We start from the raw sequence: 16,652 nt of genomic DNA, 5'->3' as shown, positions 1-16,652 counted from the left end.
CCCTGCCTTGCCTTGCCTTGCTTTGCCTTGCCTTGTGCTGCTTTATCCTGCCTTGCCTTGCCTTGCCTTGCCTTGCCCTGCGTTGCCTTACCTTGCCCTGCTTTGCCTTGCCCTGCCTTGCCTTGCCTTGCCCTGCCTTGCCTTGCCCTGCCTTGCCTTACCTTGCCCTGCCTTGCCTTGCCTTGCCCTGCCTTGCCTTGCCCTGCCCTGCCTTGCCTTGCCTTGCCTTGCCTTGCCTTGCCTTGCCCTGCCTTGCCTTGCCTTGCCTTGCGTTGCCTTGCCTTGCCCTGCCTTGCCTTGCCTTGCTTTGCCTTGCCTTGTGCTGCTTTATCCTGCCTTGCCTTGCCTTGCCTTACCTTGCCCTGCCTTGCCTTACCTTGCCCTGCCTTGCCTTGCCTTGCCCTGCCTTGCCTTGCCTTGCCTTGCCTTGCCTTGCCCTGCCTTGCCTTGCCCTGCCTTGCCTTGCCTTGCCTTGTGCTGCTTTATCCTGCCTTGCCTTGCCTTGCTTTATGCTGCCTTACCTTGCCTTGCCTTGCCTTGCCCTGCCTTGCCTTGCCTTGCCCTTCCTTGCCTTACCTTGCCTTGCTTTATGCTGCCTTGCCTTGCCTTGCCCTGCCTTGCCTTGCTTTGCCTTGTGCTGCTTTACCCTGCCTTGCCCTGCCTTGCCCTGCCTTGCCTTGCCTTGCCTTGCCCTGCCTTGCCTTACCTTGCCTTGCCTTGCCTTGCCTTGCTTTACCCTGCCTTGCTTTACCCTGCCTTGCCTTGCCTTGCCTTGCTTTGCCCTGCCTTGACACCCCAGCAAAAGGCAAGCCCCTTGAGCTCCACAGCTGCAGCAGGCAGGCCTTCCGCAGGCAGCCGTGGCGCGCTCTGCCCTGCCGTCCTTTGCCACAGAGAGAAGTTTGGCAGGCAAACAGAAAGGCCTCTGGGCCACCGTTTCCCAGTGCTGCTGTGGGGGAGATGTCTGGGTGTGCAGGGCCCACTGGAGATCTCCGGAGCAGCCCAGCTCCTGGCGGGGCCGGTGTCACAGCTGGAGCAGGGGATGCACACACCAGCCCCCCACACCTCCCCGGGCGGTGGGGCTGCTCCCCTGGCACCACAACATGCTATCTAACCTGTGGCCGTGCAGCCCCATATGCAGGGTGCCCACGCACACAGCTCAGGGCCTTGGGTCGTCGGGAGCCGCGGTGCCCGTGGGGCAGACGTGCCCCTGCCCAGCCTGGTGCTCCCAGCTCCTGGTTCAGCTGCACAGCGCCGTGCTGCCGCAGGCTACACGTGCAGCAGGGACGAGACCTCGTCTGCCACAGCCAGCGGGACCGCACGCAGGGAGACCAGCCAGCCCCTCCGCAGAGCACACAGCTCCCTGTCCCTGCCCTCCCCTCTCCCAGGCCAGCTGTCCCACCTTGTTCCCTGCCCGTGGGCATCTCTTGACATGGATGGTGAGCCTCAGAGCACCTTCCCTGTCACCCAAGGAGATGGGCAACAGGTGTGGGTCAGCCAGCAGGTCTTGAGCACCCTTCGTCCATCTCTTACGCTGTTACCTGTGTGCATTCCCCCAGGCTCTCCCCACTCAGCATCTCGGGGCACACAGTGTGGCCCCAGAGCCCCCTGGCAGGCAGGCACCAGCCAGGCTCCCGGGAGTGCCCACAGAGGAGGCAAGCTGCCTTCTGAACCGCCGCAAGGAAACCATGCAACCAGATTCACGTACCAAGTGTCTCTTCAGCGTGTTTGCCCCTATATACAGGTGCATCTACTGCATATATACATGCCTTAGCAATAGTATACTGGAAATTGTGCCACACGTGACTTGATGGTGCTGAACTAATGCGTACGAAAGTATGGAGGGGTCCATGCACCCTCTAAGTACAAAGTTTCTCCTGTCCAGCCGCAGGAGGGTCCAATTTTGGGGCATGACAGGTAACCTGCCAGGGCTCCTGGGGGGCACGTGGCTTTGGCACCTGCCCAGTTTGCTCAAGGAGCTGCCGGATCCAGGAGGACGGACTGGTGCCAGATGGCTGCGGGATGCTCAGGGTGGCAGGGTCCAGACCAGGTGCTTCAGCAGAGCTGCAAGCCCTGGGCCGAGAGCCAGAGAGAGCCAGGGTGCCTGCTGCTCCATGCCCACGGGCTGTTGCAGGCTTGAGCATCAGGCAGCAGATGTTGAAAGCTCTGCTATGTGCCTTCCTCTCATGGCAGGTGAAGGTGCGGGTTAACGCTGGGAGAGGAGGACCTGGAGATTTTCTCTTGGAGGTGAAAGGTGCTAACATCCCACCACCGGCTGCCACACAGCACCCATGGGTCATCCAAAATGCATTTCTCGGGCAGTTGAGCAGCTCTGGAGTGGCTGTGGTGGGCGAGAGGAGGTCCCCTCGGCGCACCTTTCGCCAGCGCTGGCATGCCTGGTCCTCCCTGGCTGACATGGAGGAGCCGCAGCTGAGCACGCCGCCCGCTCCAGTGGCTGGGCGAGGAGCCAGGAGTGCCATCAGGCTTCTCCCTGTGCAACTGGGGTCTGGCTGGCAGGGACGGGGCTTCCTGCCCCTCCATGCGGTGTGTCCAAAGCCCAAAATGTCCGGAGAGTTTTTAGTTTTGCCCTGTAATTGCACAGCCCGCTGTGAACTAGTGGCAACTCCTGGCTCCAACTCAAGCAGGTAGTGGCTGCCAGATGGTCCCTGCTCCAGCAGTCAGGTACCTGCAAGCATCCCTTCCCCAGGTGCCTGCCCCACGCACGGGCCTGGAGCTTCCTCATGAAGAAAGTCCAGCTGACATTCCTCCCCTCCGATGAGGGGAGAGAAGCCGCTCTGCCCTGGTCATCGTCACCAAGAACACGCTGCGCCAATAAATAACCCTTGTCTCAGCCCACATCGCTCCTGGGCTTGGGTCAGCAAGCGAGCGGGAGGTCCGAGTCATCCCACGCCGTGGTTCTCCTTGCTGCCCTTGGGGTTTTCCTCTGAAGCTTCACTGTACAATGAGAACAAGACCAGCTGCCTGGGTTTTATTGCTAAGTCCGAGTGAAGTGGCTTCGGCTTGCGTATGAGGCTCCTTTGGGGATGGGGAGGGATAGGGACTGGGATGGGGGGGAGCAAAGGGTCATTCTTCACTGGCTGACTCCTGGAGGAGGCGATGGATGTCCTGGAAGGAGGGACGATCTTTAGTGTCCCGTCTCCAGCAGCTGAGCATTAGCTTATAGACTGAGTCAGGGCAAAGTGCAGGCTGGGGAAGGTAGGTCTTCAAAACAAAAAGCAAAGATGACAAAGGGAGAGCATTACTGCCACAGAAACCAAAAAGCAAACTGCTCCTGGGGAGTCCCATTTCTCTGTGCACCAGGGCAGGGGGCTGTGCTGTTCTGTGTTCAGGAGCAAGGGGACCCCCAGATGGCACGGTGGTGGGGATGGGGGCACCTGCTCATGTCTACCAGCCTGGCTAAATGCCAGAGGGGGGTCAGCAGCCAAGCCCAGCGCTTGGTGCCTTGGGCAGTGTAAAGTACAGGGTTTGCCATACTGGGCCCTTCACCAGGACTCCTTCCCAGAGGAGTCCTGCCCCATAAGTCCCCCATAGACAAGCTCCCTATCTGGTCACCTAAAAGCCTTTTCTGAGGTCCCCCAGTGCCCCAGGCATACCACTGCCTGTCCTGTCCCGTCCTGTCCCGTCCCGTCCCATCCCATCCCATCCCATCCCATCCCATCCCATCCTATCCCATCCCATCCCATCCCATCCCATCCCATCCCATCCCATGCTGTCCCATCCCATCCCATCCCATCCCATCCCATCCCGTCCCATCCTGTCCCTACCTGCCGGCCCTGGTCCCGGAAAAACTCGCCGGTGTTTTCGATGACCTGCTCATCAGATAGCTGAGAGTAGGGCTGCTCCCGGCAGAGCGTGAAGGTCTCCCACAATGTCACACCGAATGCCCACACATCACTGGCCGTTGTGAACTTGCCCTGACCGGAGGGAGCAGAGCAGGGTTGGACACGAGCATTACCCCATCCAACTCCATAAGCCCTAAGTGCCCAGGGTTCAAAACCTCTTTCTGGATGTTTCAGCTTCCTGATCTGGGCTCAGAGTGGGGCTTGGTCCCGCAGACCTGCTCTTTGCCCAAGGCCAGAGCCTGGTGAGCTCTGGGTCTGGCTTGCAGCAACTGCTCTGAGAGCTGGGGCTTGGTAAGGACCTAACTCCCTGCAAAGATAAAAAGTAACCCTGCTCCCTCTTCCAGGTCTGACCATGGCCCGGAGAAAATGTCAAACATCCCGCTCAAAGGCTGGGCGTCAGGACACCAAAGATCACTGTAGTACCCCCATCCCACCTCGAAAAGCTGCTACCACTCCTGCTTGCTGCATGCTTCACCCCAAAGCTGAGCTCCAGGGAGGAGAGACTTCCCCATCCCTTCTGCACCCCCCCAGATGGAGGAAAAGAGGCTGTGAGCAGCCCTGGGGCCGTGCCAGTGTCCATCAGAGCAGTGTCTGTCAGAGGACACCAGCCCCTTGCGTACCAGCAGGATGCTCTCCCAGGACATCCAGCGGATGGGGAGCACTGCCCGCCCCTGGATGCGGTAGTAGTCCCCGCTGTAGAGATTCCTGCTCATGCCGAAGTCGGCTATCTTGATGGTGTACTGCTTCCCCACCAGGCAGTTGCGCGTGGCCAGGTCTCGGTGCACAAAGTTGAGGGAGGAGAGGTACTTCATGCCAGAGGCGATCTGGGTGGCCATGAAGCGCAGGTCGCTGTAGCTGCCGGTGGGGGACAAGGGAGGACTGAGGGGCTGGGCAGGACAGCAGCTGGGGGTACGTGGCCCCGAGTGGGGCACCCCACAGCCGGGCAGGGTGCCTAGAGCAGGCAGCCCTGCCTGCCCCTGCCCATCCTGGGCGGCGTTACCTGACGGTGGGCGCATGACCGTCGGGGGGGCTGCCTGTCTGCTGGCGGGACAGGAACTGGTTGAGGTCTCCGTTCTCCATGTACTCGGTGATCATGCACAGCGGGTCATCCGCGATGCACACCGCCAGCAGCCGGATGATGTTGGGGTCCTTCAGTCGCGACATGATCTTGATTTCCTTCAGAAAATCATTCCTTTCCGGAACAGAAACCACATGGATCGGATAGACAGACCCGGAGAGGCACAGAGGTGTGCACAGACCAGCTGAGTGTGCCACCCACCCACCCGAGTCTCCAGGGACCCGTGGGTCCCTTCCCCTGGGACTGGAGGCCATGAAGGGGAGCTTGGGGCTGATCCGCACACAGCTGGACTCGGCTGGTAGATGGGGTGCTGGGGAGCTGGTTAGGGCCAGCTAGGACCAAGAGTCCTGAATCGCGGCAGCCCAGCATCTCCAGATGGCTCAGACATGTGGTCCTCACGGCTGCACAGAGCGCCTGCCCGCTGGAGGCAGGGGATGCTTTTGAAGCATCCCGGCTCTCCTGGGGGGGCTCTGCATGGGGGGGAGCAATGCCAGGGTGCGTGGACCCCGTGGTCCCATACCTGGCATTCTTGTTGGCATCTGCTCGCAGCATCTTCACAGCCACCAGCACGGGGCAGTTGGAGCTGGCGTCCAAGCCCTCCAGGGCAAAGTCCTTGCCCGTGAACTTCTCCATGCCCTCCACTTCACAGAGGTGAACCTGGAGGGGGGCAATGGGCAGCCCTTACCTCCGCCGACTGACGGCCTCCCCTGGCCCATGCGAACCAGGAAGAGCCTTACCCAAGCCCTGCTCAGAGCAGGTCCAGCTCCCACTCACCTCCCCAAACTGGCCTTCCCCCAGCTTCTCCTTGAAGGTCAGCAGCTTCCTGGGGAACTCCTCGACGGCGACGTCCTTGCCCGAGAGCAGGTCCATGGTGAGGGCTGGCACCGAGTAGGTGTTGCTCCCCGTCACGCCCTGCAGGTTCACGATGTCAGCCTCGGCGTAGTGGGGGACACCCTCAGGGACACTGGCCTGCGACAGCTTCACGGGGCCGCTGCAGCCTGTGGGGGAGACAGCGGGGCCGGCCCTGCCGTGGGTGTCCTCCCCTGCACCCTCCGCTCCCTGCCGCCCGCAAGCGCTCCAGTCACCGGAGCTCCAGTCACGGCTTCCCTGTCCTCATCCTCCCCTGAGCCCCTGTGCTGCCCTGGCATGGCTGGGCTCCTGCAGACACCGCAGGCTGCTGTTCTCCTTCCCCATCACTGACAAATGCACCGACGCAGCCCCAAGTGCCAGATGAGCAGGGATCGGTGCCTGACCTCCAGATCACCATGGAAGAGATGCTGGAGCATCCCAAGGATGGTAGTGGGGACACAGCTCAGTCCAGCATGGACACCGGTGATCTCTCTCGGTCACGGGCTTTGTGTGACCTTCGAGCGGGATGCACAGGAGCTCATGCAACATCCTCCCCCCACCGCCTCCCCGTGCCAAAATGTTTGGAGCTTGACCAAAAGCTGGGGCTGGGGCTACATTGGGCTCGGTGCAAGGTGGCTGGGTCTCAGCACAGAGGGTGTCCTGGCTCTCACCCGTGTCCTCCTCCCCTGGGGTGAACTCAGGCAGCTTGCGGATCAGGCGGGAGGGCTCCTGGTAGTCAGGTCCCAGGGGGAATATGTGGTCGTAGGTAGAGCTGGACTCCTGCTCACTGGAGGAGGAGGAGTGGTTGTGGTTGAACATGCTGGATTCGCTGGGCAGGGAGAGGCTGACGGTCATTTCATCATCCAGCATCCTCCGTGATGCCTGCGAGTCGGAGGCAAGGGAGGAGAGAGCTAGGACATGGGGTGTCCACAACACCAGTGGGACGGGGTCTCCTGTGCTCCATGGCACTGTGGCCGTGCCCAGCCCCAAGCCCCCCAGGGGCTCCAGGCTGTGCCAGGGCTGCAGCACCTGCCTGGGGAAGACATTTGTCTTCATGCCCCCTGCTTCTATTTTCTGCCTCTATGGAGAAGAGTTTGGCTCCAGCACCTCTGTGACTGCCGTCAGCTAGACGAGGGCTGCAGTGAGATCCCCTCTGGCTCCACTTCCCCTGCCCAGCTTTGGGACAGAGGGATGGACAAGCAGGCAGATCCTAAAGTCATCGCCCTGCTCAACTAAATCCCTTTGCTTGGGAGATGGGTGCAAATCACAACCTTCCCAAGGAGGGGAAGGGAGCATCAGCTCCCACAGACTCTGCTTTCCCCCTGCTGGGCTCCCAGGAGAACCTACCTGGGACAAGGCCAGTGCCCTGGGGCACCTCGCCAGCCACCCCACCCTTGCCCACCTTCTCCAGCATCTTCTGCCAGAACTGCCGCCACAGTATGATGATGATGATGGCCACCAGGATGAAGATGATTGCCACCAGGCACCCGATCAGGATGCGCGTATTGCTGTCGTCTACCTTGAGTGTGGGGTCTGGCAGGAGGAAGGGACACCAAGAATTGGTCACGCCAGGGCAAGGGGAGAGCCCATGCCCTTTTCCTCCATTGGATGGGGCAGAGCCCCCCAGAGCATCACCCCACAGGGAGGTGACCCCGACCCCTGCCCAGCTCAGGGCGATGTGCGTTTTTGATGCCTTACCATAAGTGGTGGGGACCACAGGCACCTCCGGGGGGGCCACTGAGTTGTTGTACATGGCAGCATCTGGCAAGGGAGAAGAGGAGAGGATCAAGGTGGGGGGCATGGGTGCCCCACAGCCCGGCTCCCTCCTCAAACCCCCTCTCCAGGAGGGTCTGGTCCCTGTGGGGCTCATGGCCACAGGTACCCGACTGGAAGGTGATCTCGCTGAACATCATCCAGGCATCGGCAAAGTAGTACTGGCACTTGATGGCGCTGGCCATGCGGTGGAGCAGGGGCACGGTGACGAAGCGGGCGCTGGGGTTCACGTCATCCAGCACCAGCACTGAGGAGACGGCGCTGGGCTCCCACTCGCTGGCGTCAGCACGGAAGTAGCACTGCACCTCCTTGAAGATCTTCACCCCTTTGGCGAACATGTTGTTGCAGTGGACCTGTGGGGCAGCCCGTCAGCGCGGCCATGGCAGCGGACGGGCACGGGGGGCAGGACGGGGGGCACGCGGACCTTCATGGCGGTGAAGTTCCTGATGCGGTCGAACTCGAAGGTGATCTCCACGTAGCCACCAGTGGTGCTCTCATTGCGCCAGCCCACGTAGTCGTAGCCCGGCCAGACGTGGTACTCGTGCGTCTGCGTGAAGTCGTCCAGCCCCGACACCCCGTCCGTCAGCTGGCCCAGGCCCTCCGTCATGCTGGCATGTGTGATGGGGAGAAAGGGAGTGTGACTCTAGCCAACCTCACAAACCTGCCAGTGCCTGGAATTCCCCCCCCAGCAGCTCCTTGCAGCCCCTGGGAAATTTGGGAGGGGGTTTTTTTTGTGCTTCTTGAGGTTCTTTCTGGAAAAGGCTGCAGGATGCTGACGGTGCGGTGCAGTTAGCATAAATTCAAAAGAAGGGCTGGGGGTGCTGCCCCCATCATGCTGTCCGCATCACCACGTGCAGCCTCCCAGAGCTGGCCATGTCCCCTGCTTCAGGGACACCCCAAGTGTTTGCTCTGCTGAGGATCAGCATGCCAGCCTGCAAACGCAGGAAAGAAACACAACCATCCCCTCCTGCCCAGCGCAGCACCCACCCCGTGCGGAAGCCCCCCCAGTCCTCACCTGTACCCAAATGCCCCATCATACACCGAGTCATTCAGGTAGATGACAGTGCCCCCGGGAAGGACAAGCTGCTGCCCGGCCGGAGCGTTGTAGGACACCAGCCCATCTGCGGGGAGCGGAGGGTGAGCTGCCGCCCGTGCTGGACACCCTGCTGCCAGTGAGCCCTGCCAGCCCCAGGGCGCTGCCAGCCCCTGGTGGGACAGACAGCCCCCAGCAGACAGACAGCCCCACAGCCCAGCTCTGGGGGACATGGGGAAGGGTGCGGGACCATGCCACCCACCCAGCCAGACGCAGCCGTACAGCTCCACGCGCAGGCAGACGTTCATGGAGTGGTCGGTGACAGGGATGAAGCGGACGAAGCGGGCGATGAGGGGCGGCTCCAGGTCCCTGAGGACGATGTCGTAGGGGTTGGTGTTTCCATCCAGCACCTGGGGAGAAGAGAGAAGCGTGGTGGGGACAGGCAGGCGCAGCCCCCCACCCGCCGCCCAGCGCAGTCCCTCCCGCCTCCTCACCTGTTTCCTGTGCCGGTTCCTCCAGGAGATCCAGCGGGTGCCGTCCCGGCTGTAGTTGATCTTATACATGGGGGCAAACTCGTTGCCGTGGCCCCCGGCGTGGCGCCCCTGGGTGCCCACCAGTGTGATGAAGTGCAGGGCGCGCAGGTCGATCTGCAGGAACTCCTTCAGGTCGTCGGGCTCCACCGGGATCTCGGGGCACCAGGCGCCATCGCCGTCCTCCGAGTCCAGCCTGCGAACCCGGAGTGGAGGAGCCATTTGCAGGCTGCCAAAGCCAGCCCCGTGCTCCTCTTCTGCTCCTCCGGGGCTGTGGCTGTCACGGGAGGGTCCCCGCCACTCACCGTCCGTACGTGGCAGCTGTGGACTCAGACCACTGGCTGGAGGCCGAGATGTCCTCGTCGGGGATGTGCCCGCTCGACATTCCCAAGGGGTACCGGCACACCGCTGCAACGAGACCGGCAGAGTGCTGAGCGGGCATCGCTCCTTGCTTCCCGGGCTGAGATACATGCTGAAGTATGGCATGGCGCTGCCAGGGCTGGGGCACATCCACAGCGCCGTGGGCGCTGCAGCCCGGGCAGCTGAGGCGCAGCACTCTCCATCCCTCTGGCTTACAGAGCGGGGATGAAGCACAACGGGATGGTCCTGAACAGGCAGACACCTGCCCGGGCAAATGGAGCCACTGGCCAGAGAAGGATGCCAGCCCAGCTCAAAGTGAAGCTGAGAGCAAGGAGATCCAGCGCTCCAAGGGCTGCTGGATGCAGCCGGTCCCCATCCCCGGTCATCCCTTCAGCCTTGCTGGCAATCGTTTCAGCTGCGGTGAAGGGAGAGCCCGTGGGCTGGCACTGCTGTCCCCACGCTCCTCGTTCCAGGGGCACGCAGAGGGCTCGCTCCAGAGGCTGCTCACCCAAAAAACCCACCCGCAGCAACCTGTTCTCGGCCGTTCCGCCCCGCTGCTCCCCCACCTGCCTGGGGAACAAGCGATGAAGGTGGGAGCTTGCCCTCCCTGCTGGTCCTGCGGCTCCCATTGCCAGCCCCGCTGCCGCCCCGGCTGTGAGTGGAAAAGTACCAGGGGTGGCGGGCAGGCTGCGTCCCGGAGCGGCAGCCGGCTCCCCCGGCACCACATCCATGCCACTTCCCAGGAGTTATTTTTTCACGCCTGGCTGCCAAGAAAGCTGCTGAAAGGCCGGCTTGTTTGGCCATGTTTACTGTCTGGCCGCCGGCTCCAGCCCACAGCGCTCCCTCCGCACGCCGCCCCGAGCACACACCCGCGCCGAGGCAGCAGGGCCCAGGCGAGGAGGCAGTGCTGGGGCTGCCCCCTGCCCACCGCGGCCTCCGGCTTGCCCGGTGCTGCGCCGCCGAGCAGCCCGTGTCCCAGCGTGCAGTGCCACCCAGCAGCTGGCTCCCATCCCCGGGTCCCTGCACCACGGGGACCATCTCCTGCATCCGACAGAGGGATGGGCGCTTCTTCAGCGTGAGCACTGGCATGGTGGGGAGCATCTCTTCTTGTCTCCAGCTCTCCCACTTGTGATGCTCTTCAGAGTGCAGTTCCCACTGAATTCCCATTTAATTCTTGTTGAACATGGAGCCAGCCCAGCTCCTTTGCCCTAGGTAGTAACCATCCTGGCCAGGCAAAGTCAAAGCTGCCGGCCCTGGATGGCTGCAGAAGAAAGGGGATTGCTTCCCTGAGACTCAGCAAACACTTCCCATGGATGGAAGAAGCCTTTGAAGGGATGCCCCAGGGAAACCCTGATACGCTGAAGGAGCCTGGGCTCTGTGTCCATCCCTGCAGCGCAGGAAAGGGGCTGAGCCCTGCAGAAACAACCATTTAAACACACTTCTCTCACCGACGTCCGGCGCAGTGTTGTGGTTTCTGAGCAGAAGCCAGGCACCTAGTCAAGACGCTTCACTAAAGCCAACCTTGGTTTGCTGTGAAACCACCAAAGAAAGCACATCCCAGCGGCAGCAAACAATACCCCAGCGCCTTGCCTTCTGCACGCCGCAGCCTCAAATCTGAACGGGCTCAATGAGGCCCCAGTGGAGAAGGGCCCCACTCAGAGCCCAGGGCTCTGGCTGCAGCACTTTGCCTGTACCCCAACACCCCGCCAGCCCGCCGGTGCCAGGAGAGGTGCCCATGGCACGTGGAGATGCTTCTGGGTCACCGGCGGTGGCTGAGCCGTGTGCAGGAGAGCAGAGTGTCCCAGGCAGGGAGGGGTTGAGGGGGCCATCACACACTGCTCCCAGAGCTGGGAAAGTCCCGGAGATGACGTGAGCCCAAGCTCGGACGCCCTGGCAGGAGCACAACCCAGGGAAACACACCTCACAGCTCTTGCAGCTGCCTGCTCCCCAACTCACTTACCCGGGTTGACCTGGGCTCTCGCACACTGCGGGATGTGCAGCAGCAGCAGCAGCAGCAGGAGCAGCAGGGCTGGTCTGGGGGGGGCCGGCATGTCGGCAGTCCTGCGGAGACAGAGCCAGGACTTGTCACACCGAGCTGTGCAGGAATGCCAGTCCTACTTGGGGCAGCTGGCCAAGAACTGAAGGGTTTCCCCTGCACAAGACCCTCTGTCCCCACCTCAGCCTCAGAGGAGGAGCTGAGCCCCAAGCCTCATGCCTGTGATGGTCGTCAAAGGGGTCCCAGTTCCCATCCCCTCTGTCACCACCCCTCAGGAGGCACAGCATCATGGTGCCGTGACGACGCAGCTTTGGCACAGGCAGGTAAAATGGCCCTGCCGCATCCCTGAAGCCGGCCACATGAAATGGCCACAGGATCCACATGAACATCCCAGGGCTCTGCTCGGAGCCGGCGCCATCCGGCTCCACTGACGGGCAGAAAGGCTCCGGCTGGGCCACCCGCCCTCGGATGGCTTTGAAAGCAAGACATTGCACAACCCCATCATCTAACAAAATAATAGCACATTGAAACACGCGGTTTCCCTGCCTTCTGGCTCGGGAGGGATAATAGCAGATAATCGCCCGAGATTTATGGCTTATTTATTGTGACAGTTCTTCACAGCAGAGAAGAGCTCAGGGACATGGGTGACACGGAAAGGTGTGACAGAGGGCATGGGAGCCAGCTTGCACCCACTGCCTCCTTGGGGAGCATGGGATGGGGTTGGAGGGCACCTAGGGATCCTGGCAAAGGGGCTCGGGCTGCGGCAAGGGGAGCAAAAGGGCTGGTGCTGGCGAGGCTCCTCGGAGCAGGGTGCAGCCCGTGGCACGAGGGGATCCCCCAGCCCCAACCCGGGGACATGCCTGCCCTCTGCGTCAGTGCTGCTGCCACGGCCACTTTGCAGGGCAGTGGCCATCACCCTGGCTAGCCCTCGGCTGCCAGGAGCCCCCAGAGCCTGAGCAGGTCTTGCTGCCCCCACGCACCTCTGGGGAAGTGCCACGGGGCATGGCACCAGGCTGGGGGGTGCACCAGGGACTCCAGCGCTGGGTGACGAAAACCAGCATCCCCTAAATGCCACCAGCCCTGCCCCAGGTTCCCCCCTCCCCTTATTTGCCAAGGGGACATTTGTCCTCCTGGGACAGCCCTTCACACAAGCACTGGATGCAGATTAGTGCTCTTTTTATTAAAAAAGGCTATTTTAATCGAGTTTACATGCGCATTAACCTTTGCAGGAACAATGTACTAACCTGGGGGTTAAAGGGACCATAGCTCCTGGCCAAACGGGACTTGGCTGCACTTGAGCACTGGGATAAATCCCAGCTGAGTCCTGCTGTACCAGGGATGGCTGGGCTGGGCTGGGCTGGCGGGTCCCCGAGCTGGCCCAACACCAGTGACCCCACAGGTGGGTGCCTGGTTGTGTCCCTGCACCCACCCCACGTGGGGACCCACAGCCTTGTCCCCACCACCAAGAGAAAGCCCAAGCCACCCTGAACTGGCTGCCAGATGGCGGATGCTCCCATCCTGCAGAGCCCCGCTGGGAGGTGCTGGATATGGCCCTGCTTGCTGGCAAAACCAGGGCTTGGCACGGCAGGAGTGAGGCAGGCTTGCTGTGACCATGCCAGCACCCAAGGGAAGTGCAAAGTCCCGGGAGCTGCCACCCGCACCCTGCTAGAGGCTCTCTGCACCCAGCAGCATGCTGCTGGATTTTCCAGGGGTCTCTGCTAAACACCACGAGCTCTGCAGGAGGTACAAATAAACACCTGGGCTTAGGGTGATTTTTTCCCTTTGTTCCCTCTAATATTTTTTGGAAAAGCACAAATGCAGTTGCTTTTTTTTCTGTTCCCAGCTGGGAAAGTTTAGTTAGTTGCAACTTATTCAGCTGCAACTGGGAATTTCAACTGCATCGCTGAGAGGCACGCACAAGGCTCCCATGTTTGATGATGGCCAGTTCACCCAACATTAAAATCTCAATTTCCTTCTGCATTCCAAAAAACATCCAGGGATATTTTTTTCCCACTATTCTTTCAGGCTGAATAAACTCTTTAAGCATCAGGATACCAGATGCCATAATCTCCCGCAGGGAACGCATTTACATTTAGTCTAATATAGGGAAATAATCCCCACGCAGCCATTGTAAAGTGCTCATCGCTCCTCGGGGGAGCGGGGCTGGGGGACAGTGGGGAGACGGTGACTCAGGCGCTGAAGCTGGGGGCTGAAGGACACGCGGTCAAACCAGCCGAGCAGTACTGGCAATCCAGCTGGAAATCATTTTTGTTCCACCAGCCCTGCAAAAGGGATGGCTTTGCAACGTTTTTTCTGCAAATGTTTGCCGAAAATTCTCAATCACTGGAAATTTTTAGTGCAGAGAGTTTGTGGAGCTCCTCCCTGGCGTCTACTGGCCTTGGGAACTTCCCTCGGCCGCTGCTTTCTTTTTTTTCCCCCCTTTTTTATTTTTCCCCCTTCTTACTCTACTGAAACCACCAGGGAAAATTAGCAGGAAAAAAAATTAAATCCACATTTGTTTAGAGACAAATCCCACCCGAGCCACGGTCCCGCTCGCCCCCAGCCCATGCTGGCTGGTGAAGTCCCCCCACTCGCTTCCCAGGTGGGCACCGCCATCCTCGCTGGCACCGGAGCAGCATTGTCCATGGGGAAGGGACCAGGTGGCAGCAGCCCGCACCCCCTGTGCACGCCAGGTCCTGGACACGGGTCTCCCAGGGCTGCCAGCGCTCCTGATGCAGAGCCCCCGTCCTCGCACAGGGCCGGGGGCTCCCCTCTTGCTGGGGTGGCGGGCGGGTGGGACACGCCGAGGCCATGCTGGAGGGAAAGTCCCTGAGCAGCGAGAGGCTCCCTGTGACCCTGGACCATGACCCACAGCATGCGCTGTTTTGGTAAGGGGGTTTGGGACCCCCACCCCAGCTGGCACTACAGCCCCCAGCATGCCGTGCCGCCAGCGCAGCCTCGGCGGGAGAGCAGTGCAGCATGCCGGGACCCGTAGTCCCCCTCCCCTCCAAAAATGCCATTTTAGACCTTCGCTGGACTGGATGCAGCCCCATTTTCTGCAGTGGCAAGCACCTCCCCAGCCGCGGGCCGGTGGGCTCAGCCAGGGGCATCGCAGCTGTGCAGGGTGCGAGTTGCGGCTGGCACGTCCCCGTGGTTGCCAGCTGCCCCAGAGAGACGTGCCAGCGACATGGTGCTGTGGGTCCTGCACCCAGCAAGCACCCCCGCCAGCCAAAAACTTGCAGTCCTCCTCCTCCGCGATGCCATGCCACGGTGCACAGTGTTGCCCCGCCACGGTGCAGGGCTGGGAAGCCGCAGGCAGGTCCCCAGCACCGGGATGGGGGGCAGGATGCTCAGCAGCGCCAGACCGGTGGCCCCGTTGTCCCCTCCCCAGTGTGACCTGGTGCCTGGCTGGGGGACCCGGCGGACAGCGGGGCCTCTCTGGCTGGCCAGCACCGCTGCCGGCTCTGCCAACACACACACAGGCGGGAGGTGAGGAGGGACACCAGGAAGCGCTGGCCTGGCACAAGGCACAGGGGGATCAGCGAGGGGGGAAAGAATTGAGTGAGGGGCCCAAATGTCACCTCCCCAGGCGGGGACGCTGCTCTGCTGCTGCCCCAGCCGCTTCCCGGGTAGACCCACACCCCGACTTCTCTGCCTGGGCTCTGCCACGGCGCACGGGTGACCCCACATCCCCCCCAAAAATCCCAAAGCCGGGGGGCAAACGCCTCCCCACGCACCCGAGAGCGACTCACCAGAGCGGGGAGGCGGCAGTAGGCGGGAGGGCTCCTCGCCCCTCACCCGGGCCGGGGGAGCCAGGCGAGGAGCGAACTTCCCCGGGCTGATGCAAGATGCCTCTGGGAGCGCGTTCACATTCTGCAGATTCCTGGGAGCCAGCCAGAAATCCCACAATCCTACATCTTGCACATTTGGTTTCAATTAGGGAGCGGAGAGAGGGAGCCAGTCACCAATCCAGGCTGGCTTTTTGGCGGAGGTTATTTTCCTCGGCCCGAGGGAATGTGTGCAAAGCTATAATTTACAGCAAAACCCATTCATAGCGCGAGAGAAAAAAATAAAAAAAATCCCTGTGGCCGGTGAGGGAACTTAAAGCAATAGGCAGCGTTCCGCTCTCCGGCACTTGCCCCCATGGCTGTGGGATGGCACACGTGTCTGGACCCTCCTGCGCCGTGGGCTGCAGGGGCCAGGCGGGACACCCCCAAAACGCAGGTGATGGAGGTGCTCCACAAGGCCCCATCGCTGGCCCGGAGGGTCCCGCACGGGCTGACCCGCTCCAGGCCCCCGGTGGGAAGGGTGCCGGGCTCCTGCGCGGGCACAGGCAACCAGGACACCGGCCAGAGAGCCGACCTGCCCCAGCACGTGGCGCGGAAGACACGCTCTGGCTCCCCAGGCTGCACGCTGAGCTCGTGGTTTGACATCATTTCCAGGCACCAGCTTGGCACCGCAGCCACCGACTACGCAACACGGCAGGGAGAAAATAATAATAATCAGCTCACATTAATTTTTGTGCAATAGCTAAAAATGCAATTAAAACAATTTTAAAAAGCTTTTTTTTTTTTTTTTTTTTTTTTTTCAGACTAGCGTTTTGGCCGTACTTTATGCCAGCACCAACACTGCTGTGGGAGGGAAGCAGCACCCCTGGCAGCAGGCCAGCGGCTCCCAAAAAGCAGTCCCGTCCCACAGGGTGCCCCGCAGCCCCAGGGCTGCAGCCTTGCCCCTAAACCAACCTCCACGCCAGAGTCCCAGCCTGTCTGCCCTCCAGACAAACCAACCCAGTCACGGGCAGGGAAAGCCGTCCACTGCCCGCAGCAGAATGCCAGCGACCCTCACTGCTGCCACCAGAAAGCGGGGGCTGTGGTGCCAGCCCGGCCAGGGGTGCAGCGAGATACGTGCCCCAGGGCAACACAGGCAAGGCAGAGCACCACAGATACCTCTGGGCTGGCAGGCAGGGAACAGGCAGGAGCAGGCAGGGAGCAGGTTAGTGTGGTGCCTGCTGCAGGGCTCCGCACCATGCCCTGGCATGCCGCCTCAGATCAGCTGGCGGGGGAATGCCCTCGCCCGCGCGCGGGCTGCCCTACGTGCACGCCGGCACAAGCGCCGGTTGGCTCCGCTCCGTCCTGCTCCCCTCCTGCTACCTGGAATTGGTGCTCAAATGACT

At 61.6% G+C, this 16,652-nt stretch overlaps 1 protein-coding gene across 1 annotated transcript; it reads right to left on the bottom strand.

Moving 5' to 3' along the window:
- Positions 1-2,766: 2,766 nt before the first annotated feature.
- DDR2 (discoidin domain receptor tyrosine kinase 2) lies at positions 2,767-11,534 on the bottom strand. The gene is made up of 16 exons (XM_075710399.1): positions 11,444-11,534; positions 9,429-9,531; positions 9,088-9,319; positions 8,856-9,003; positions 8,576-8,681; positions 7,985-8,168; positions 7,670-7,913; positions 7,486-7,548; positions 7,190-7,320; positions 6,459-6,669; positions 5,713-5,936; positions 5,459-5,595; positions 4,861-5,052; positions 4,481-4,715; positions 3,783-3,932; positions 2,767-3,219 (listed from the first exon to the last, which is right to left on the bottom strand). The coding sequence occupies exons 1-16, from the start codon at positions 11,532-11,534 to the stop codon at positions 3,082-3,084; spliced, it is 2,589 nt and encodes an 862-aa protein (XP_075566514.1). The 3' UTR covers positions 2,767-3,081.
- Positions 11,535-16,652: the final 5,118 nt, after the last annotated feature.

Source organism: Pelecanus crispus, chromosome 5 (assembly GCF_030463565.1).
Source record: "Pelecanus crispus isolate bPelCri1 chromosome 5, bPelCri1.pri, whole genome shotgun sequence".
Taxonomy (NCBI): domain Eukaryota; kingdom Metazoa; phylum Chordata; class Aves; order Pelecaniformes; family Pelecanidae; genus Pelecanus; species Pelecanus crispus.
The sequence above is the reverse complement of the archived record's forward strand: the minus strand, read 5'-3'. Positions and strand labels throughout refer to the sequence as shown.

Coding starts and splice junctions, on each gene's coding strand:
- DDR2 (XM_075710399.1), bottom strand. CDS start 11,534: ATGCCGGCCCCCCCCAGACCAGCCCTGCTGCTCCTGCTGCTGCTGCTG. Junction 6,670..7,189: donor GGCAGAAGATGCTGGAGAAG/GTGGGCAAGGGT, acceptor TCCGACTCGCAG/GCATCACGGAGGATGCTGGA. Junction 5,596..5,712: donor GGGAAGGCCAGTTTGGGGAG/GTGAGTGGGAGC, acceptor GCCCCCCTCCAG/GTTCACCTCTGTGAAGTGGA.